Genomic DNA, 23,903 nt, shown 5'->3' on the forward strand with positions numbered 1-23,903 from the left:
ACAGGGGTACTTACTAAAATTAAGAGCAGTTTAACAGGTAATGTTGTTTTGCCACCTTTTGTAGAGGGAGAAACTGCAACTTTGTGTTTCCTATAAGCCAACGATGTCTCCCTAATTGCTCTCCTTCTCTGGCAAACATTCTGGCTGGACCGAGTAGTTTCAACAACATAATAGACAAATACTAGCCCATAACTTATGCTTCAAGGTGGAAGGAGCCTTGGCAACTTATAAAATTATAATCTGAAAGTTATCACAATATAGCTAAGGGTCTATCAAGAAACACCATTTCCCTATTATCTAGGGATCCCTGGACCATTTCCTCAGTGAAATTATCCATCGGTAGAAATGTTAAAAAGTTCCTGATAGATATTCCCAAAGCAGAAAAACAAACAAACAAAAAAAAACCTCACTGACCAGGTGGACCTGGTATTTCCGACGTTCCTGGTGTGCCAGGTCTGCCTTTATGCCCATCTGAACCACTCAGCCCAGGGGCACCTTGGGGACCTGGAAATCCCTTCGGACCTAAACAATAACAACAAAACACAGACTCAATAAAACAAAATCTAATGTGAACAAAATGAGATGTTTTTTTAAGTCTATGTTAAGTCCTTTTAGAATATTTCTACTTTATGGAAGTAAGGATGTTGCCTATCCTGATTTACAAAAATATATTGTAAGTCATATGCTCCAAATAAATGTTTTCTAGGAGTGATTTTGTTAAGGCACTTTCTCAGAAGCCATCCTGTGAAGGATTCTTCCTGAAAGTCTTTGGAACTTTCACCACCATTCAAATGACTTTTTTTGGTATCTTCCCATGCTAGGTCTGAAACACGACTATGCAACCATTGTCCGCACTTGTAGGGGTAAAGAGGTGGTGGCCAGTGTCTATCTAGACAAGAAAGGATCAGATTAAAGACCAAAATCTATTTCCCTGCATCTTACTGAATTTGCCCTTAAATGAAGTATAGGCAAAAAGCACTTGCAAAAAGTAATGGAGAATCTCTCTCTTTTTTTTTTTTTTTTTGAGATGGAGTCTTGCTTTGTCACCCAGGCTGGAGAGCAGTGACGTGGTCTTGGCTCACTGCAAGCTCTGCCTCCTGGGTTCACGCCATTCTCCTGCCTCAGCCTCCGGAGTAGCTGGGATTGCAGGCGCCCGCCATCAAGCCCGGCTAATTTTGTGTATTTTTAGTAGAGACAGGGTTTCACCGTGTTAGCCAGGATGGTCTCATCTCCTGACCTCGTGATCCACCCACCTCGGCCTCCCAAAGTGCTGAGATTACAGGTATGAGCCACCACGCCTGGCCTACAGAATCTATTTTAAACCTGTGATTTTCTACAAGGAGCTATCTCAGCTAAAATAACTTATAAATCATAAACTTCAACGGAGGCACAACTGTCAAATTAAAATTTGAGTATTCACTTCTCTCAAAGTTACAGCTGCTGAAAGTAATCAAACTTTTTTTTATCCATCCATGACCAGTAATAGTAAAAATGAACATTCAATCCGTCAACGTGCAATTCTCCACTCCGCTGATATGGAATTATATTTCCACACTCTTGTCATTGCCTTGTGGTGGGGCGGAGTGTAATTCCCTGCCCTTTTACCCAGGGCTTGGTCATGTGACTTGTTTTGGGCAATAGGAAATGAATGCCCATGATCCAATCAGAGGTGTGGAGGGAGCCTGTGAGCTGAGCCGGCCCTTTTGCATTTCTGCAATCACATGAGAAAAACCTGGCCTTGCAATGAGATGCATGTTGCAACCCCAAACCTAACTTGGAGCTACACTCTAAGCCAACAGAGACCATCTTAGATCAGCTAAACCCAACCAACCTGCAGACCCATAAGATAGAAAATAAGTGTTTGTTGTAGCCTACTGAGATTTTGAGATTATTTACACATTATTGTCATGAAATTTGATGGTAGAGAGAGTCATAGTCAGTCATTATTCATACTAGTAATGAATGGGTAGGGAACTCTAAAGAAACAAAGAAGAGTTAGGCAAAATATCTTAGAGAGATTTTGGATTTAATTCATCTAAAAATAAGTGATTGATTCAAATGAAGCTGTTGCATGAATGTGCAAACGAGGACAGAGATATTTGGGCAATTATTTGGGCAAAAAAATATTTTTTTCAAATGTTTCTGATCAAATGTTGGTTCTCTTGGAAAGTAAAACAAAGTAAAACTTACAATCAATAAACAAATGATCATTATTCACTCTTGAGGCACAGGAAAGGAAAGAAGATACAGTTTTAAAACTTTCAGGCTGAGCACAGTGGCTCACACCTGTAATCCAAGCACTTTGGGAGGCCGAGGTGGGTGGATCACAAGGTCAGGAGTTTGAGACCAGCCTAACCAATATGGTGAAACCCTGTCTCTACTAAAACTACAAAAATTAGCCGGGCACAGTGGCGGGCACCTGTAGTACCAGCTACTTGGGAGACTGAGGCAGAAGAATCACTTGAACCTGGGAAGCGGAGGTTGCAGTGAGCTGAGATCACACCACTACACTCCAGTCTGAGAGACAAAGTGAGACTCCATCTCAAAAAAAAAACTTTCAAGGGACAGACATTTTAACTGATATGTGATCAAATCAAGGTAAATTTTGTTGCACAAAGATTTGAAAAGCCCACCTGGAGTGTTCTTGAACCAGCAGACTAGAGACCCAACTACAAATTACTACAAATGCTGTTTTCCCCTATCTATGGTCCCTCAAAACTTTGGAAATGTCCTAACTAGTCTGGGGATTCACTATTGGTTTATCTGTCTTGCTGGTTTTTTTTTTTTTTTTTTTACTCTGAGAAGTATATAAGACAGTAACTTCTCATTGATAATACCTGGAAGTCCATCAAAACCTGGAGGGCCTTGCCTCCCAGGGTAGGTTACGTTGCAAGAAATTGTGTCACCTGGAATGAGAAAAGAAAAGCAGCATTCACATAACTGATAGCCCAGTGCAATGTGAGTCTGTCTCAATGACAACTTCCTCAAGATATTTTTCTGTATAGTATATGTAGAGTCAAAGAAAAAGAAGACTCCCAAGTATCATTAGATCACTTAAGCTGCTTTCATACAGAATTTTTAGATTTTTCCTGAAATCTGAATTTCTACTGTCAGAAGAGTAATAAACATAATGAAGAAAAGAAATATATTGATTATAAAATGTATAAGTTTCAATAATCTATAAAAGCAATGTAGATGATAAAAATGTAATGGAGATGAACTACATGGGTAGTAGATAATAATAATAATGTAATGGAGATCTATTAAATGCATATCTAACACAATACAATGAGAAGTTTCGACAAATCATGAAATAGCAGCAGGTGTCCAATGTTGAGTTCAGAAAATCTGACTCTTACTATGAACATGGGGAAACTGTGCAAATGAAGATGCTCGGCTAAATTTGAATAGCTACCATTTATTGAGGGCTAGGTACTTCAAATATATTGTCTCATTTTTCTAATGACTTCGCAATCTAGTAGCATCATCCCTCATGTTAAAGAAAGACTTAAAGAAAGTTAATAAGAAGTTCAGGGTATGAATGAAAAAATTTCTAGAGAGATAGATATCGTCAATAAGATACCAAAGTTTGAGCCTCTCAGTTCCTGTCTCCTAAAATGGAATGTTTATCTTTTATAATAGAAATAATATCTCATAATGCAGTTCTTTATATGCTCTCAGATCAAAGATATATGAGATGAATAAAAATGACATCAGATTTTGTTGGGTTCTAGACCATGAATTTATACCTTATCAAATACCAAGATACTTGCTTGCCTTTCTATGTTATCAAAACAAGAACTAGGCCGGGCGCAGTGGCTCACGCTTGTAATCCCAGCACTTTGGGAGGCCGAGGCGGGCGGATCACGAGGTCAGGAGATCGAGACCACGGTGAAACCCCATCTCTACTAAAAATACAAAAAAATTAGCCGGGCGTAGTGGCGGGCGCCTGTAGTCCCAGCTACTCGGAGAGGCTGAGGCAGGAGAATGGCGTGAACCCGGGAGGCAGAGCTTGCAGTGAGCCGAGATTGCGCCACTGCACTCCAGCCTGGGCGACAGAGCGAGACTCCATCTCAAAAAAAAAAAAAACAAAAAACAAGAAATAAGGATATTACTTTATTTTAAACTTCACAATTAGCAATGTAGCTCAAGATATATATATGTATTATAAAAGAAAAAACTTAAAACTTTTTTGCCACCTTCTTAAGAGTTTTCAGCTATAATCCTGAAAGTCATTTTATTGTTTGAAATTCACATAACTGTAAAATATATTTAAAATACCTTATTTTTTCTCACTAGAATGCCAACAAATGGTTTTTCATGGACAATGATAGTTTAAATGACATACTAGTTTTTAAAAATTAAAATATATAGTATTATTTCAAAAGACTATAAAAATGATTCTATACTTTGAGTGTATATATATATACTACATATACATATATGTAATTTTAATATAGTCTGAGTTCATACTGAGAAATGAAGGAAAAGCAATTTTGGTATGTCAAATAAATAAAACAACAAAGATATTTTAGCATCTTAAGGATGTGCTTTAACTATTGATTGTGTTGTAATGCTTTTATTTGTTTAACAAGGTACAAGGTTTGAACAGTGCCTGGATGAAATTTTATTTAGCTGTTATGCCATAACTATAATAACTTTGCCCAGAAGCAACTCATTTTAGCTTCCATGATTTCATGTGACATTCTGCCAAAAAAAAATTCAAAATTACCTTTCTGGGTGAAAGCATGATAAATAAATTTAAAAAGCAATTGAGGATACAAACAAAAAAATTCTCTAGACAGGTAGATATAATCAAGAAAAACCAATCAGAACTTCAACAAATGAAAGACATACTGAGGGAATTACAAAATTCAGTGGAAAGTTTTAACAATAGACTAGAACAAGTAGAAGAAAGAATTTCAGAGCTCAAAGACAAGGCTTTTGAATTAACCCAATCAGACAAAAATAAAGAAAAAAAGAAATGAACAAAGTCTCTAAGACATATGGTATTAGTAAAACAGCCAAACTTAAGAATAATTGGTGTTCCTGAGGGAGAAGAAAAAAGAACTAATTTGAGGGAGTAATTGAAGAAAACTTCCATGGCCTGGCTATAGATCTAGATATCCAAAGCCAAGAAGCCTAAAGAACTCCTGGGAAATTCATTGCAAAAAGATCTTCACCACCAAGCCATATAGTTATCAGACTATCTAAAGTCAGAATGAAGGCAAGAATTCTAAGAGCAGTGAGACAAATGCATCAGATAACTTACAAATGAAAACCTATCAGACTTACAGCAGACTTCTTAGCAGAAACCTTACAAGCCAAAAGGCATTGGCATCCTATCTTCAACCTCCTTAAACAGAACAACTGTTAGCCAAGAATTTCGTATCCCACAAAACTAAATTTCATAAATGAAGGAGAAATAAAGTCATTTTCAGACAAGCAAGTGCTGAGGAAATTTGTCACTACCAAACATGCACTACAAGAAATGCTAAAAGGAATTCTTGAAACAAAAGCCTGATATGCACCAAAATAGAACCTCTTGAAAGTTTAGAACTCACAGGGCCTATAATACAATAACACAATGAAAAGAAAACTATCTGGGTAACAATTAACATGATGAAGAGAACAATACCTCACATCTCAATATTCATGTTGAGTGTAAATGCTCCACTTAAAAGATGGCAAAATGGACAAAAACATGACAATCCAAATATCTGCTGTCTTTAAAAGGCTCACCTAACACAGAAATATTCATATAAACTCAAAGTAAAGGGGCAGGAAAATGTATTCCAGGCAAATAGAAACCAAAAGCCAGCAGGGATAGCTATTCTTATATCAGAAAAAAATAGACTTCAAAATAACAACAGCAAAAACAAAAAGACAAAGATGTCACTATATAATGATAAAACAATTCAACGAGAAGATACTACAAGCATAAATTTATATGCACCAAACACTGGAGCTTTTAGATTCATAAAACAGTTACTACTAGACCTAAGAAATGAGATAAACAGCAAAACGATAATAGTGGGAGATTTCAATACACCACTGACAGCACTAGACAGATCTTCATGACAGAAAGTCAACAGAGAAACAATGGATGTAAGTGACACACTAGAGCAAATTAACTTGACAGACATTTACCCAAAATCTGCAAGATACACATTCTTCTCAGAAGCATGGAACATTCTCCAAGATAGACCATATGATAAGCCACAAAATAAGTCTCAATAAATTTTTTAAAATTGAAATTGTATCAAGTATCTTCTCAGACCACAGTGGAATAAAATTAGAAATCAACTCTAAAAGGAACCCTCAAACTTATACAAATACATGGAAATTAAATAATCTGCTCCTGAATGATATCTGGGTTAACAATGAAATCAGGATGGAAATTTAAAAATTATTTGAATTGAATGATAATATTGACACAAGTTATCAAAACCTCTGGAATACAGCGAAAGCAGTGTTAAGAGGAAAGTTTATAGTGCTAAATGCCTACATCAAAAAGTCTGAAAAAGCACAAATTGACAACCTAAAGTCACACCTCAAGGAACTAGAAAAACAAAAGCATACTAAACTTAAAGCTAGAAGAAGAAAAGAAATAACAAAGATCAGAATGAACCAAATGAAATGCAAACCAAAAAAATATGAAAAATTAATGAATAAAAAGCTGGTTAAAAAGCCGGTTCCTTGAAAAAATAAACAAAATCAATAGACCATTAGCTAGATTAAACAAGAAAAGAAGAGAGAAGATCCAAATAAGCTCAGTTAGAACTGAAACTGGGGTCATTACAACCAACACCACAGAAATACAAAAGACCATTCAAGACTACTATGGATACCTTCATGTACACAAACTAGGAAATCTAGAGGAAATGGACAAATTCCTGGAAACATAAAATCCTACTAGATTATATCAGGAAGAAATAGAAACCTCGAACAGACCAGTAACAAGCAGTGAGATTGAATCAGTCATTTTTAAATTCCCAACAAAACAAACCCAGGATCAGATGGATTCACAGCTAAATTCTACTTAGACATTCAAATAAAAGAATTGGTACAAATCCTACTGAAACTATTCCAAATGATTGATAAAGAAGGCATCCTCCCTAAATCATTCTATTAAGCTAGTGTCATCCTGATACCAAAACAGGAAAAGAAACACACACACACACACACACACACACAAACTACAGCCCAATTTCCTTGATGAACATAGATGCAAAAATCCTCAACAAAGTACTAGCTAAATGAATTGAACAGCATATCAAAAAGAGAATTCATCATGATCAAGTGGGTTTCATCTCAGGGCTGCAGGGATGGTTTAATATATGCAAGTCAATAAAATGTGATCCATCACATAAACATAATTAAAAACAAAAACCATATGATCAATAGATGCAGAAAAAGCATTCAACAAAATCCAGCATTCCTTTATGACAAAAACACTCAACAAACAAGGCATAGATGGGACCTACCTCAAAATAATAAAAACTATATACTACAATCCCATAGATAACATCATATGAATGGAAAAAAGTTGAAAGCATTCCCCCTGAGAACAAGAACAAGACAAGGATGCCCACTTTCTTTTTTTCTTTTTTTTTTTGAGACAGAGTCTCGCTGTCGCCCAGGCTGGAGTGCAGTGGCGCGATCTCGGCTCACTGCAGGCTCCGCTCCCCAGGGTTCACGCCATTCTCCTGCCTCAGCCTCCCGAGTAGCTGGGACTACAGGCGCCTGCCACCTCACCCGGCTAATTTTTTGTATTTTTTTTTTTTAGTAGAGACGGGGTTTCGCTGTGTTAGCCAGGATGGTCTCGATCTCCTGACCTCATGATCCGCCCGCCTCGGCCTCCCAAAGTGCTGGGATTACAGGTGTGAGCCACCGCGCCCGGCCAGGATGCCCACTTTCACCACTCCTATTCAACATAGTTCTGGAAGTACTAGCCAGAGCAATCAGGTAAGAGAAATAAATAAACAGCATCAAAATTAGAAAAGAGGAAGTCAAACTATCACTGTTTGCTGATAATATGATTGTACACCTACAAAATCCTAAGGATTCTTCAAAAATACTCTTAGATATGATAAACAAATTCAGTAAAGTCTCAGGTTACAAAATCATTGTACGTAAATCAGTAGCATTGCTATACACCAACAACAATCAAGTTGAGAATCAAATTAAGAACTCAATTCCTTTTATAACAGCTGTAAAAACTAAAATAAAATAACTAAAAATATACTTAACCAAAGAGGTGAAAGTTCTCAAAAAGGAGAACTACAAAACACGGTTAAAAGAAATCATAGATGACACAAATGGAAATGCATCCAATGTTTATGGATTGGGATAACTGATATTGTGAAAATGACCATACTGCCAAGAGTAATCTACAGATTCAGTGGAATTCCCATCAAAATATGAACATCATTTTTCATAGAATTAGGAAAAACAATCCTGAATTTCATATTGAACCAAAAAAGAGCCTGAATAAACAAAGCAATCCTAAGCAAAAAGGACAAATCTGGAGACATCATATTACTGAACTTTAAATTATACTACAAGGCTTTAGTTACCAAAACAGCATGGTACTGGTGTAAAAGTAGGCACATAGACCAATGGAACAGCACAGAGAATCCAGAAACAAAGCCAAATATGTACAGCTAACTGATCTTTAACAAAGCATACAAAAACAAAAAATTGGGGGATGGACACCCTATTTAAAAAATGATGCTGGGAAAATTGGCAAGCTACATGTATTAGAAGAATAAAACCAGATTCCTGTCTCTCATCTTACACAAAAAGCAACTGAAGATGGTTCAAAGACTTAAATGCAAGACCTGAAACTATCAAAATTCTATAAGACAACATTGGAAAAACTCATACAGATATTGGCCTAGGCAAAGAATTCATGAATAAGACTCCAAAAGCAAATGCAACAAAAACTAAATAAATAAATGGGACCCAATTAAACTAAAAGGCCTCTGCACAGCAAAAGAGTTAAGTAAGTGGAGTAAACGGAAACCCACAGAATGGGAGAAGCTATTTGCAAACTATGCATCCAACAAAGGGCCAGTATCCAGAATCTACAAAGAACTCAAACAAATCACCAAGAAAAAAACAAATATTCTCATTAAAAAGTGGGAAAAGGACATGAATAGACATTTCTCAAAGGAAGATATACAAATGGCCAACAAACATATGAAAAATGCTCAACATCACTAATCATTAGGGAAATGCCAATTAAAACTGCAATGAGATATCACCTTACTCCTGCAAAAAATGGCCATTATTTAAAGACAAAAAACAATAGATATTGGCATGGATGTGGAGAAAAGGGAACACTTATACAATGCTGGTGGAAATGTAAATTAGTATAACCTCTGTAGTAAACAAGTGTGGAGATTCCCTAAAGAGATAAAAGTAGATCCACCATGCGACCCAGCAATCTCACTACTGGGTATCTACCCAAAGGAAGAGAAGTCATTATATGAAAAAGACACTTGCACATGTATGTTTATAGCATCACAATTTACAATTGCAAAGATGTGGCACCAATCTAAGTGCCTATTGACTAATGAGTGGATAAAGAAAATGTGGTATACAAAAAACATGGAATACCACTCAGCCATTAAAAGGAACAAAACAATGGCTTTTACAGCAACTTAGATGGAGCTGGAGGCCATAATTCTAAGTGAAGTAACACAGGAGTGGAAAACCAAAAACCCTATGTTCTCACTTATGAGTGGGAGGTAAGTGATGAGTATGCAAAGGCATAAGAGAGATATAATGGACTTCAGAGATTCAGAAAAGGGAGGACGCCCCAAGACTAAACCAGGAAGAATTCAAATCTGGTTTATTTGGTTATTCAAATAGACCAATAACAAGTTCTGAAATTGAGGCAGTAATTAATAGCCTACCAACCACGACCAGATGGATTCACAGCCGAAGTTTACCAGAGGTACAAAGAGGGGCTGGTACCATTTCCTCTGAAACTATTCCAAACAATAGAAAAATAAGAACTCCTCCCTAACTCATGTTATGAGGCCAGCATCATCCTGATACCAAAACCTGGCAGACACACAACAACAACAACAAAAATTTTCAGGCTAATATCCCTGATGAAACTCTATGCAAAAACCCTCAATAAAATACTGGCAAATGGAATCTAGCAGCACATCAAAAAGCATATCCACCACGATCAAGTCTGGGATGCAAGGCTGGTTCAACGTATGCAAATCAATAAATGTAATTCATCACATAAACAGAACCAATGACAAAAACCACATGATTATTTTAACAGAGGCAGAAAAGGCCTTCAATAAAATTCCACATCCCTTCCTGAAAAAACTCTCAATAAACTAGTTATTGATGGAACATATCTCAAAATAACAAGAGCTATTTATGACAAACCCATAGGCAATATCATACTGAATTTGCAAAACCTGGAAGCATTCCCTTTGAAAACCAGCACAAGACAAGCATGCCCTCTCTCACCACTCCTATTCAACATAGTATTGGAAGTTCTGGCCAGGGCAATCAGGCAACAGAAAGAAATAAAGGGCATTCAAATAGGAAGAGAGGAAGTGAAATTGTCTCTGTTTGCAGATGACATGATCGTATATTTAGAAAATCCCATCATCTCAGCCCAAAAACTCCTTAAGCTGATAAGCAACTTCAGCAAAGTCTCAGGATACAAAATCAATGTGCAAAATTCACAAGCATTCCTATACACCAACAATCGGCAAGCAGAGAGCCAAATCATGAGTGAACTCCCATTCACAATTGCTACAAAGAGAAAAAAATACCTAGGAATACAACTTACAAGGGATATGAAGGACATCTTCAAGGAGAACTACAAACCACTGCTCAAAGAAATAAGAGAGGACACAAACAAATGGAAAAACATTATATGCTCATGGATAGGAAGAATCAATATTATGAAAATGGCCATACTGCCCAAAGTAATTTATAGATTCAATGCTATTCCCATCAAGCTATCATTGACTTTCTTCACAGAATTAGAAAAAAAAATTACTTTAAATTTCATATGGAACCAAAAAAGAGCCCATATAGCCAAGACAATCCTAAGCAAAAAGAACAAAGCTGGAGGGATCAAGCTACCTGACTTCAAACTATACTACAAGGCTATAGTAACCAAAACAACATGGTGCTGGTACCAAAGCAGATATACAGACCAATGGAACAGAACAGAGACGTCATAAATAACACCACACATCTACAACCATCTGCTTTTTGACAAACCTGATAAAAACAAGCAATGGGGAAAGGAGTCCTTTCCCCATTTAATTATTTAATTAATGGTGCTGGGAAAACTGGCTAGCCATATGCAGAAGGCAGAAACTGGACCCCTTCTTTACATCTTATATAAAAATTAACCCAAGATGGATTAAAGACTTAAATGTAAAACCCAAAACCATAAAAACCCTAGAAGAAAACCTAGGCAATTATCATTCAGGACTTAGGCATGGGCAAAGACTTCATGACTAAAACATCAAAAGCAATTGCAACAGAAGCCAAATTGACAAATAGGATCTAATCAAACTAAAGAGCTTCTGCACAACAAAAGAAACTATCATCAGAGTGAACAGGCAACCTACAGAATGGGAGAAAATTTTTGCAATCTACCCAACTGACAAAGGTCTAATATCCAGAATATACAAGGAACTTAAACAAATCTACAAGAAAAAAACAACCCCTTCAAAAAGTGGGTGAAGGATATGAACAGACACTTCTTAAAAGAAGACATTTATGTGGCCAACAAACATGAAAAAAAGCTCTTCATCAGTGGTCATTAGAGAAATGCAAATCAAAACCACAACAAGATACCATCTCACGGCAGTTAGAGATTATTAAAAAGTCAGGAAACAACACATGCTGGAGAGGATGTGGAGAAATAGGAACACTTTTACACTGTTGGTGGGAGTGTAAATTAGTTCAACCATGGTGAGAGGATCCTCAAGGATCTAGAACCAGAAATGCCATTTGACCCAGCAATCCCATTACTAGGTATATACCCAAAGGATTATAAATCATTCTACTCTAAAGACACATGTAAACATATGTTTATTGCAGCACTATTTACAATAGCAAAGACTTGGAACCAACCCAAAGGCCCATCAATGATAGACTGGATAAAGAAAATGTGGCACATATACACCATGGTATACTATGCACCCATAAAAGAAGAATGAGAACATTTTCTTTTGCAGGGATGTGGATGAAGCTGAAAGCCATCATTCTCAGTACACTAACAAAGGAACAGAAAACCAAACACCACATGTTGTCACTCATAAGTGGGAGCTGAACAATGAGAACACATGGACACAGGGAGGGGAATATCATATACCGAGACCTGTCAGGGGGTCAGGGGTAAGAGGAGGGAGAGCATTAGGACAAATACCTTAATGCATGTGGGGCTTAAAACCTAGATGATGGGTTGATAGATGCAGCAAACCACCATGGCACATGTATACCTATGTAACAAACCTGCTCATTCTGCATATATATCCCAGAACTTAAAGCAAAATTAAAAAAAGAAAAAGAAAAAGAAAAACACTTGAATATTGAAAAAAAAAAGAAGGGGGAGGGAGGAAGGGGGTCTAGGGATACAAAAAACTACACATTAGGTAAAATGTACACTACTCGGGTGATAGGCACACTAAAATCTCAGAATTCACCACTAATAATTCTTCCATGTAAGAAAAAAAAAACACTTGTACCCCAAAGCTATTGAAATAAACAAAAATTTTTTAAAATTACCTTTCTGACCCTTCAAGCCATCAGGGCCCCTCACACCTGGGCGGCCTGGAACTCCTGGGTGGCCTCGCTGTCCTGGTGGACCAGGAAATCCCAGTCCTGGGGGTCCCACAGGTCCTGCTTTGCCCGGGGGGCCCAGAGGTCCAGGAAATCCTTTACCACCTGGGGTCGCATCTTCATGATCCCCCTGGGAATGTTATGTCATGAGTCAATTACCAACCACTGAAAGTCCATGAACTCAAAGCAGTCATTGTAGGTTACAGAAACACATGCAAAAGTCCATAATTTCAGGAGACAGTTACTCTTAAGCAAATGTAATTTTAAAATAAATAACTTAGATACTTCTTAATATTTTAAATATATATATAGAGAAATGGAGTCTCTCTCTGTCACCCAGGCTGGTGTGCAGTGGTGCTATCTTGGCTCACTGCAGCCTCCGCCTCCCAGGTTCAAGCGATTCTCCTGCCTCAGCCTCCTGAGTAGCTGGGATTACAGGCGCCCACCAGCTCACCTGGCTAATTTTTGTATTTTTAGTAGAGACTGAGTTTCACCATGTTGGCCAGGCTGATCTCGAACCCCTGACCTCAAGTGATCCACCTGCCTCAGCCTCCCAAAGTGCAGGGATTACAGGCATCAGCCACTGCGCCTGGCCGATATACACATTTTACATCTTTATATACATATATATAATATAAGCATGTGTGTTATGCCTCAAATACTGGAAACAACAATGTGTGTGATATGCCTTAAATATAGCATAAGAGATTTATGTCAAACCATTCTCTAATATCATATGTCACAGAATATAGAAATAAGTAGATCAAGGGAGGTGGTGGGATTACAAATCAAATACATTCTTATGTATTCTCTTGAGAAGATACATAGATAGACTCCATCATCCTCCACCCCTATGGGTAAAAGCCTAGCAAGTCCTTTCTCCTCCTGCATGAGAATTTGACTTTTGGTTAACTCTCTGGTTCTGTTCCTCTGATAAAAATTAGACTGTCAACTACCTTCCTAGGCAGTATTGCTTATAGTAAAATCAATCCCCAGTTGCAAAATTTGCATCTGGTCTGGAAGAACTGTGGGGAGCCTGCATCAAGGATTCCCTCACTGGCAATCCCTGGCGGGGTCCTCAAAAGCTGTGCAGTGGATAACAGCTCCCATGGGGAATGAGGCTTTCAAGTCAGGGCTGCCTCCATGCCCACCATATGTGGGTCTCATCCCTTCTTGCACCCCGCCTGACTGAACAGCTGCAAGGACTCTCAAACGCAAGGAATATCTTACACTGTCCTGCTGGCATTTTGAGTGACCTTTTATCCTCCTACATGACCTGGTCTCAAATGTGGTCTACAATAGTCTTATAGATCTGGATTGTTTCAATGAATCTAGGAAGACCTCAGCAAATGTCAAAATTCCTCTCCAAGTTTGATCTATCTAGACACTGCTTTTTCACAATTAGATGAGTACATTATGACAATGTCCACTCAGTGACAACGATTTCTAAGTAGTTCCTTAAGGGGAAGAATGAATTAAGCAGAGATTAGCAAGCCTAAAGCAGAGATCACTCACATACTTGTGACCAGGAGAAAGGTCAGAAAGCTATAAACACCATCTAAGCCAATTGCCAGGCTTCTCTCTCTTATTCACTTGGATTCTGTCTGAAGGGTTTCCTGTAGAATCAGGACATGGTCTTTCCCTGCTGAAACACTCTCAATGGCTTCCCATTATATATGGCAGGCAGCACAGGTTGGTGGAAATAACATGCACTTTGAAATAAGACAGACAAGTTTTCACTCCTATTTTGCCTATTTGACAGATGGGCAGCCTTGAATATCAGATGCTAAGCCTTCATTTTCTTACTGTAAAATTGGAAAGGTATTGCTTTTCAGAAGACTACTGTTTTGAGGAAACCATCTAGCCTGGTTTCTGTGATATTGTAAGCATTCAGAAATACTGTATATATTTAAGATATTTTAAGTTCCTAAGCATTGGATCGTCTCATCCTCTTCTTTTATGACCTTCATTACCATTACCTACACATGGTATCCACCCAAAGCATGTCTGAAAAATGCAGCAACATCCTTTATCAGTGAGATTTTCCATCAGCCAATGCCTTGACTCTGTGGGTTTGCACGAGTTCACCCTTTCATGCTCACTACTTCCCCCATGTGCATCTTCTCCAGGAAACAGAATTGATGCTAAACATCAGGACCTGAGCTCCATCCTCCACCCCACAGAGTCAACTGAATACACCGAAAATCAGTGGGGCCCTTCTAAGATACAAGTTTGTCAGAAGAAAATAAACACCACAAGAATGATATAAAGACCAAGGACCAAAAGTCTTGCTAGGACTGAACTGCCACTGAGGATTTTAGACCATCTCCAATGATACTATACCTTTTATAACAATCATCTTTCCATGTCAGGGTGCCAAAGGTGACTCTAATTTATAGTATGTTGACATTTTACTGAATTTCAGCTTGGCAAATAGAGAACGGGGAAATAGTTGCTTGTATGACTATATAGGAAAGTGAAATTCTATAGCAAGAGAAGAATTCTACATACTGGGGGTCCTGGATCCCCTTTTTCTCCAGCATGTCCATCCCGACCATGTGATCCTGGCTGCCCTGGAAATCCTGGGGGCCCATCAGGACCTCTTTCTCCTTTGTGCCCTGAGAATAGAAGTCAAAAGATAGTCAAGCTCTTATCAGCAGGGGGTAAAGTAGGATAGAGAGGACAAAAAATAAAGAAAATGACCTTGATTCTGGGTTGGTAGTTTCCTGTGTATCTCAATTGCCCAAGCCACATAAAACATGCCAAAGCCAGAGGGGAGAATGACAATTGCTAGAACCATTGAATCTCTTTACTTGGGAAAATCTCCTTTTCCCATTCCAACAAGGAGCTGGTGTGTGAAGGTGCCAATCACAGAATCTTTCCCTACCTGTGATGCCAAGCACAGCACTCTATCCCTGGCCATGGGAAAGGGGGAATGGTCTGAGGCTGGGTACTTGCCCTAAGCTCATCAGTCCTTTCTGAAATTATTTTTCTATTTGGAGCTGACAAAGCAGGGCTCTCTTCATCTCTGGATGTAAGAACTTGGAGCTGCCTGGGGGTACAAAAATCAGTCTGATGGGAGAAAATATAGATGGTACAATGTGAGATGAAAGATGCAGGGGGAGCCTCTTGATGCCACTGGAGGCCCGGATCTGGTTGTCCCAATGCCAACCTGCGATGGTTAATATTAAGTGTCAACTTGATTGGAATGAAGGATGCCTACATAGCTGGTAAAGGGTTGTTGCTGGGTGTGTCTGTGAGGGTGTTGCCAGAGAAGATTAACATTTGAGTCAGTGGACTGCGACAGGAAGACCTACTCCCGGTGTGGGTAGGCACCATCCAATGAGCTGCCAGCACAGCTGGAACAAAGCAGGTGGAAGAAGCTGCTTGCTGAGTCTTCTGGCTTTCATCTTTCTCCTGTGCTGAATGCTTCCTGCCCTTGGACATCATTCTCCAGGTTCTTCAGCCTTTGGACTCTTAAACTTACACCAGTGGTTTGCTAGGGCTCTTGTGCCTTTAGCCACAGACTGAGGGCCACACTGTTAGCCAAAAGCCTTCCCTACTTTTAAGGCTTTTGGACTCAAAAGTAGGAAAGCCACTGCTTTTGGGGCTGAGCCACTACTGGCTTCCTGGCTCCTCAGCTTGCAGACAGCTTGTAGTGGGGTTTCACGTTGCAGTCATATGAGTCAATTCTCCTTAATAAACTCCTTTTCATATATACATATATCCTATTAGTTCTGTCCCTGGGGAACTCTTACTAATAAAAAACCCTACCTTTTAATATTTCACATTTTGTTTAGGTCAATAAATTGCTTAAAAAAACGATTTCAAGCTGGGCTTCTTTCATTTACAACTAAAATATTATTGACTAATATAGAATACTGTAATGCAGTGAATAAACACCAGCCAAGCCAAAGGAGGGCTTGAGTTAAACCCAAGTTCACCATAATGAAGATGTGAATGCGTGGCTAAAGGAATATTTATGTTTTCAAATAAGAGACAGGGGATTTGGCTCAACATTCATACAACCTTATGAAGGGCAGGAAGTATTTTTTAAGTAATCTCAACCATCCTAAATTGTATAGAATTGATCTATGGTCACAGGGGAAATTACTGCAAGAGGAGGGTCTATACATCATTCATAAAATGGCAGGGAGTTAAGTGATTGATTATGCTCACCTTTAACTCTTGATACAACCATGTCACCCTTCGCCCCTTTGTTGCCAGGTGGTCCGGAGGCACCATGCTTTCCCTTGGTGAAAAATAAGAGCAACAAATTAGATTAATTGTGATGGGTCAACAGTTACATCTGTACATATTGAATCTCTCTCTTCTTCCCTCCTAGATCTCTTGTTAAAGATTCTAGCTTGGCATTCTTGGTCTCTTCCACTTTCCTGCCTTCCAAGGTAGTCCTATCTTGCAAAACTGGGGCTCTTGAACTACATGTAAAATGTAAAAGCTGGTGAAATCTGAATAAGGTCTGTACCTGAGTTAAGAGGACTGTATCAATGACCGTTTCCTGGTTTTGACAGTGTACTGTGGTTATGTAAATATGGTTATGTGTGTGTATCATTGGGGAAGCTGGGGGAAGCATACATGGGAACTTTATGACTGTGCAACATCTTGTGAGTCAACTACCTCAAATTAAAATTTATAATTAATTTTTGTAACTATCATGGGCTTTGTAATGTGAAATGGAGAGGAAAGAAGAGAGTGGGATAACCACAAGAGCTGCCACCAGAGATGAAGGTAGAGGTTTAGGGATAAGTTTGTGATGAAAATGGCATGGAAGTGATGTGCTGCTAAGGAAAGTTGATGGGCAGGAGAAGAGGAATTAAGAACCTTTTCTGAAGCTAATATATTTATTCTGTATAACAGGTAAATAGCTAATTTTGGCTGACATGCTCACGATCTCTTAACCACAACATTGCTCAAAAACTAAATAATTTGAGTCATACTTTTTAAGTGTTACATATTACTGAATATCAAACCATGTCAAAAATATGGGAACCTGGCTGGGCGCAGTGGCTCACATCTATAATCCCAGCACTTTGAGAGGCCAAGGAAGGCGGATCACTTGAGGCCAAGAGCTCAAGACTAGCCTGGCCAACATGGTGAAACCCCGTCCCTACTAAAAATACAAAAATTAGCTGGACGTGATGGTGCACACCTGTAGTCATAGCTACTTGGGAGGCTGAGGCATAAAAATCACTTGAACCCAGGAGGCGGAGGTTGCAGTGAGCTGAGATCGTGCCACTGTACTCCAGTCTGGGTGACAGAGCAAGACTCTGTGTCAAAATATGTATATATATATATATATATATATATATATATATATGAACCTATTGTCAGTATATTAGGGTGGCCAAGCACCATTTCAAATACCATTATAGAAACACCATACAGAGCCCAAGGTTACTTACCTAGTGATATCAATAATCAAAAAACCACAGCAAAGAAATTGGAGGGAGGTAAAAAGGACTGAGCAAGCCAGTTGCTTTTCTCACACAGATGCCACTACCTTGTCATATTTTCTTTTTATTTATTTTCTTTTTTTGAGACAGGTTCTCACTTTATTCCCCAGGCTGCAGTGCAGTGGTGCAATCATAACTCACTGTAGCCTTAAACCTCTGGGCTCAAGCAATCCTCCTACCTCAGCCTCTCGGGTAGCTAGAACTGCGGGTGCAATGCCACCATGCCTGGCTAATTCGATTTTACTTTTTTGTGTGTAGAGATGGGGTCTTGCTGTATTGCCCAGGCTGGTCTCAAACTCCTAGCCTTAAGGGATCCTGCTGCCTCTGAAAGTGCTGAGACTACAGGAGTAAGCCACCACACCTGGTCTTGTCTTATTTTCACACAATCTAACAATGTGTTCAAATAAGCTTAACTATCTTTTTTTAACTGCCTGTACTAATTTACAAGCCGAGAGCTATAGAGGGGAGGAGAGTACAAGTAGAGATGGGCACAGTGGCATCAGCAATCATCAGGCAGTAACAGTGAAGAGGAAGCCAAAAATGCAAACAACAGGCATAAAAACTCAAATGGACAAAAGGGTTGGAAGCCATTTCATGCAGAGAAAAAAAATATGTCCACACATAACTCAATACCTCTGATATCACTCTAGTATAGCATCCTGTTTGTAGCAATGTCTGTGAACCATCAAAAAGGTGGGTAGAACTAATTTCTTAGTATAAATCAATACACTAGAAAGAATTAGAAACCATAAAGTACTAATGTAGGTTGAGTTTTCTTTTATTCTTATTTTTACTATATATGCTAGTCATAAGTAGCAATGGGGCCTGGCCAAAGTGTATGTCATATGGTATCCTGCCCAAGAAATGGATAAAGAAAATGCCCTTCTGATGAATAAATTATCAGGACAGAAAACTGTTCACATAGCATTTGGACCAATTTCTTTCCAGAAAGGGAAAAAGTGGAATGCTTAATAAATCAAACTTTGGTACTTTGGAAGAATGAACCCACCCCAGGAGTCTGCACAGTTTATTACTCAGCACATTGGAGACTTCGAATGTATGATGAATTGCTCTAATGCTCTGTAGGTGTCGAATTTTAAGTACTAGGGTAGATCATAGACTTATTTGAGCTAGTAAGGAAAACTGTTATTGGATTTCATTAAAGAAACATTTACTGAAAACATTACTGAACCATTACTAAACCATTGTTTAGTAAATGTTACTAAACATTACTAAAACCATTACTGTAGTTTTCTTTGAAAACTACAAAGAACCAGGCATTACTCTGAGTACTGAGAATATAGCAGTTAAATAGTGAAATAAATGTGTAACCTAAGAGATTCCTGGGGCAAAAGTTGTCAGCAGCTTCAGATAGAGAGCTACTTTTTACAATCTTAAGACCTGAGATCACCAAACACTTGTGTTACTCTAACGATGGAAGCCCAGCAGCAACAAAAACTCCTCTCCGGGCTGGGCGCGGTGGCTCATGCCTGTAATCCCAGCACTTTGGGAGGCTGAAGTGGGAGGATCACCTGAGGTCAGGAGTTCGAGACCAGCCTGACCAAAAAGGTGAAACCCTGTCTCTACTAAAAATACAAAATTAGCTGGGTGTGGTGGCACATGCCTGTAGTCCCAGCTACTCTAGAGGCTGAGGCAGCAGAATCACCTGAACCCGGGAGGCAGAGGTTGCAGTGAGCTGAGATTGCACCATTGCACTCCAGCCTGGGCGACAAGAGTGAAATTCCACCAAAAAAAAAAAAAAAGCAAAACAAAACAAAAAAAACACTTCCTCTCTGCCAGGCATATCCTAGTTGTTCAGTCTAATAACGGACATCAACTGCAGATGCCTACAGGGGTAGCGTCTGCCCAGTCCAAGGGGAACAGGTGGGTAGGCATGGGGGGAATCAGCCCACAGCCACAGCAGCAGTGGGAATGCAATAACCTTGTGTTCATAAACTTCTAATATCTCAGGAGAAGCCACAAACCTCACATTAATAATTCAAAAACAAACACCATGAGGACACAACCAAACATTCCAGCAGGTCAGAAATAGCCCATATATTAGTCCATTTTTGTGTCCCTATAAAGAAATACCTGAGGCCGGGTAATTTATAAAGAAAAGGGGCTCATGGTTCTGCAGGCTGTACAAGCCTGGCATCAGCATCTGCTCAGCTTCTGGTAAGCTCTCAGGAAGCTTCCAATCATGGGGGAAGTAGAAGTGGGAAGCCAGTGTATCACATGGTGAGAGAGGGAGCAAGAGAGGAAAGCAGGAGGTCCCAGACTCCTTTAAACAACCAGATCTCCTGTGAACTAACTGAGCAAGAACTCACTCATCACCAAAGGGATGGAGCTAAGCCATTCATGAGGGATCCACCCCCATGACCCAAACACCTCCCACCAGGCCCCACCTCAAACACTGGAGATTACATTTCAACATGAGATTTGGAGGGGGCACACATCCAAACTTTATCAGCCTGTGACAGTTTGTGACCTTTGGTTCGCTCTGCAGCCTCCTGGACTTTAATTCACTGGTATGTACCTTATACAGTGTGCAAAACACATGACTCAATTGAATTCTTACCAACAAGCCTCTAAGATGGTGTTCTTATATCCATTTTATAAATGCTGCAAGTAAAACTCAGAAGACTGCAGAGCTCCCAAATGTCGGAGATGGGATCTGAAGCTGGTCCACTTGCTCCTAGGCCCTAGTGCCTTGCACTAGAGCATCCTGGCAGGAAATCCCATCCTAGGGAGCGCCGTCAGGCTAAGGCAATGAATGCAAAGACTTGGTTCAATTATACAAACAATTGCAAAGAACTTAAGCCTAGTTTTCTGTTTTCTACTTTCCTACCAATCTGTGGCTGCTAGGGCCAGAGACCAGCAGACCATCTCCAGAGAGAGGAGATTTGGGAGGATGGAGAGCCCCCAAGAGCAAGAGCACCCCATAGTCTGCACTGTCTTTCATGCTCTTCTGTCTGTCCTTCCCTTCCTCCTTTCCTTTCTTTTCTTCCCTCCTTCCTTTCCTTTCTTTCTTTCCCTTCCCTTTCTTCTCTCCCTTCCCCTTCTCCTCTCCCTCCCCTCCCTTCTCTACCCTTTCCTTCCCTAGTGTCCCATAGTATGACCCTGGTCCCTGACTATGACCACAATGTAATGAATTTAATGCAAAGAAGCCATGTGGACAGAATCATATACCCAACAGACATCAGAAACATGGCCAGCCTACAAAGGAAAGCCCCATAGAGCAATTAAGTAAACCTTAGCCATGATAACCCTAGATAAACGAGCAGTCCTAACTCAAAGATGTTAGCCCTAAGTAGCAACTCAACAGGAAACCACAAAAATATTTTAGAGCCATTAAAATCTTCACTAAGAAGATTAAGTACCAACAAACACAAAAATGACCATGGTAAAATGTTGAATTTAAAAAGGAGACAATAAAATGCAAACTACTTAACAATTGCAACCATGCTCATGCACATACAGGCATTAAGGACCTAGCTTCCTATTGAGCAGAGGTGGCCAGTGGGCTTTGTACATGTGACAAAGGTGCTGCTGGGACACCTTAATCATTAACTTCACTTAAGGCCCTCAGGTTGGAACCTTATTTTCATGAGATTTTCTCGGGAAAATGGAAGAAAGTCCTTTGGGGCTTGATGGTCAAGTTCCAGGCCATCCCAGGATTGAGCCTTGTTAATAAAGGGGGGACAGAGGGCTCTCTCCAGTCTCCAAGGGAGTACCCCAGTGGGCAGTGATTTTATTATGAGGAATCATACAGCTGAGAGGCTTTGCCTCAACCTGCTTCATCTGTAACTTTCACCAAATGAGAACCATCTTGAGATAAATCTCATCCACTCTCTGGCACGGTATCATGTAAACTCTGACAAAGCCAGTATTTATATCCCCAGCCCAAACCTCTCATCTGAATCCTTAAGTTGAATATCATCCTACTGCCTACTTGACTTCTTGACTTGATTGTATAATAGGCATCTCAAACTTGAAATGTCTCAAATAGTACTGCTTTCTTTCCTCACCCAATGCCCACTCCTTCCATTGCCTTCCCATCTCAGTACATGGCAACTACCTTCTTTCAGTGGCTCAAACAAAAAACCTTGGTTCTGTCCCTTACTTCTCTTTTCCTTATATCCTATGTCCAAACTAACAGCCAACCTGTTGGCTCTATCTTCAAAATATATCCAGAATCTCACCACCTTGCACCACACCCAGCACCACCACATTAAGGCATTGGCTGTCATATCTCACCAGGATTACACAGCAGCCTCCCAGCTCATCTCCCAGCCAATGTCCCTTATCCATATGGTCTATGCTCCTCAGAGCAACCAGAGTGAGTGATCCATTTAAAACCATTGTCTTGCTCTTCTTAAAACTCTCCCCTGGCTGTTTCATGTAGTCTAGAGTAAAGGCTCAGACCTGATCCATCTGTAAAGCCTCATGCTCTGCAGCCCTTCCTAATCTCCTGCCAGTTCCTTGACTTCATTTCCTGATCTGCCCCTCTCTCTCTTCTCTCCAGCTACAATCGATGGTGATGGCGTTTATCACCACATGACATACTGGATATTTACTTGCTGATCTGTTAGATGGTCTGTGTCCTCTCTGAAGCTCTAGGAGGACAGAGACTGGGCTCTGGTCCCTGCTGTATCCCCAGCACCTGAAACAAGGCCTAGACCATAGTAGGCACTCAATAATACCAATTAGTTGAATAAGTAAACGATGGATGAATGGATGAATAAATATACTGCTTCTGTAGTCATTAGCATAATGTTTGTAGGTTCAAAACATAAATCATATCTCACACTATAAATTAGAAAGAGGCACCTCGATTTTTATCTCTATGTGTCTGATATGGTTTGGCTTTGTGACCCCACCCAAATCTCATCTCCAATTGTAATCACCATAATCCCCATGTGTCGAGGGAGGGACCTGGTAGAAGGTGATTGGATCATGGGGAGGGTTTCCCCACTGCTGTTCTCACAATAGTGAGTGAGTTCTCATGAGTTCTGATGGTTTTATAAGGGGCTCTTCCCCGTTCATGCTCCCTGTCACCTGCTGTCATGTAAGACATGCCTGCTTCCCCTTCTGCCATGATTGTAAGTTTCCTGAGGCCTCCCCACCCATGCAGAACTGCGAGTCAATTAAACCTCTTTCCTTAATAAATTACCTAGTCTTGGGTAGTATCTTTGTGGTAGTGTGAAAACAGACTAATACAGTGTCTCTTCTAACTGGAAAGATGACTGGTAAGAGGTACTCACTGGTAGCCCTGGAGGTCCTTCAGCACCAGGAGGTCCTGGGTCACCTTTTGTTCCAAGCCAGCCAGGGAGCCCCAAGTCTCCCTTACTCCCCTGCCTCCCAGGAAGTCCTGGAGGGCCAGGGGGGCCCATGGGACCAGGCTCACAGGCACAGAGACCTTCATTTCCTAGACAGAGGATCAATGGCAGATTTGTCATATTTCCTGAATAAAATCCCCAATAAGGGCTTTACTGTACAAAACCAATAGCATAACTGAAGAACAAAGAGTCCGATATGCACTTATTGCAGACAATTGAGAGCACGTGCTGTGGGGGCTGGGTGTAG

General features: G+C 39.8%; 1 protein-coding gene across 1 annotated transcript in view; it reads right to left on the bottom strand.

Moving 5' to 3' along the window:
• COL4A4 (collagen type IV alpha 4 chain) overlaps window positions 1-23,903 on the bottom strand; it is a 167,433-nt gene that overhangs the window by 62,798 nt on the left and 80,732 nt on the right. Inside the window, exons 22-27 of the mRNA XM_030804064.1 lie at window positions 23,582-23,745; window positions 17,020-17,092; window positions 15,352-15,458; window positions 12,787-12,970; window positions 2,838-2,906; window positions 415-522 (exon numbers count right to left, since the gene is read on the bottom strand). Of these exons, the coding sequence (XP_030659924.1) occupies window positions 415-522; window positions 2,838-2,906; window positions 12,787-12,970; window positions 15,352-15,458; window positions 17,020-17,092; window positions 23,582-23,745 (705 nt within the window). The remainder of the gene's footprint in view (window positions 1-414; window positions 523-2,837; window positions 2,907-12,786; window positions 12,971-15,351; window positions 15,459-17,019; window positions 17,093-23,581; window positions 23,746-23,903) is intronic.

Source organism: Nomascus leucogenys, chromosome 22a (genome assembly GCF_006542625.1).
Source record: "Nomascus leucogenys isolate Asia chromosome 22a, Asia_NLE_v1, whole genome shotgun sequence".
Taxonomy (NCBI): domain Eukaryota; kingdom Metazoa; phylum Chordata; class Mammalia; order Primates; family Hylobatidae; genus Nomascus; species Nomascus leucogenys.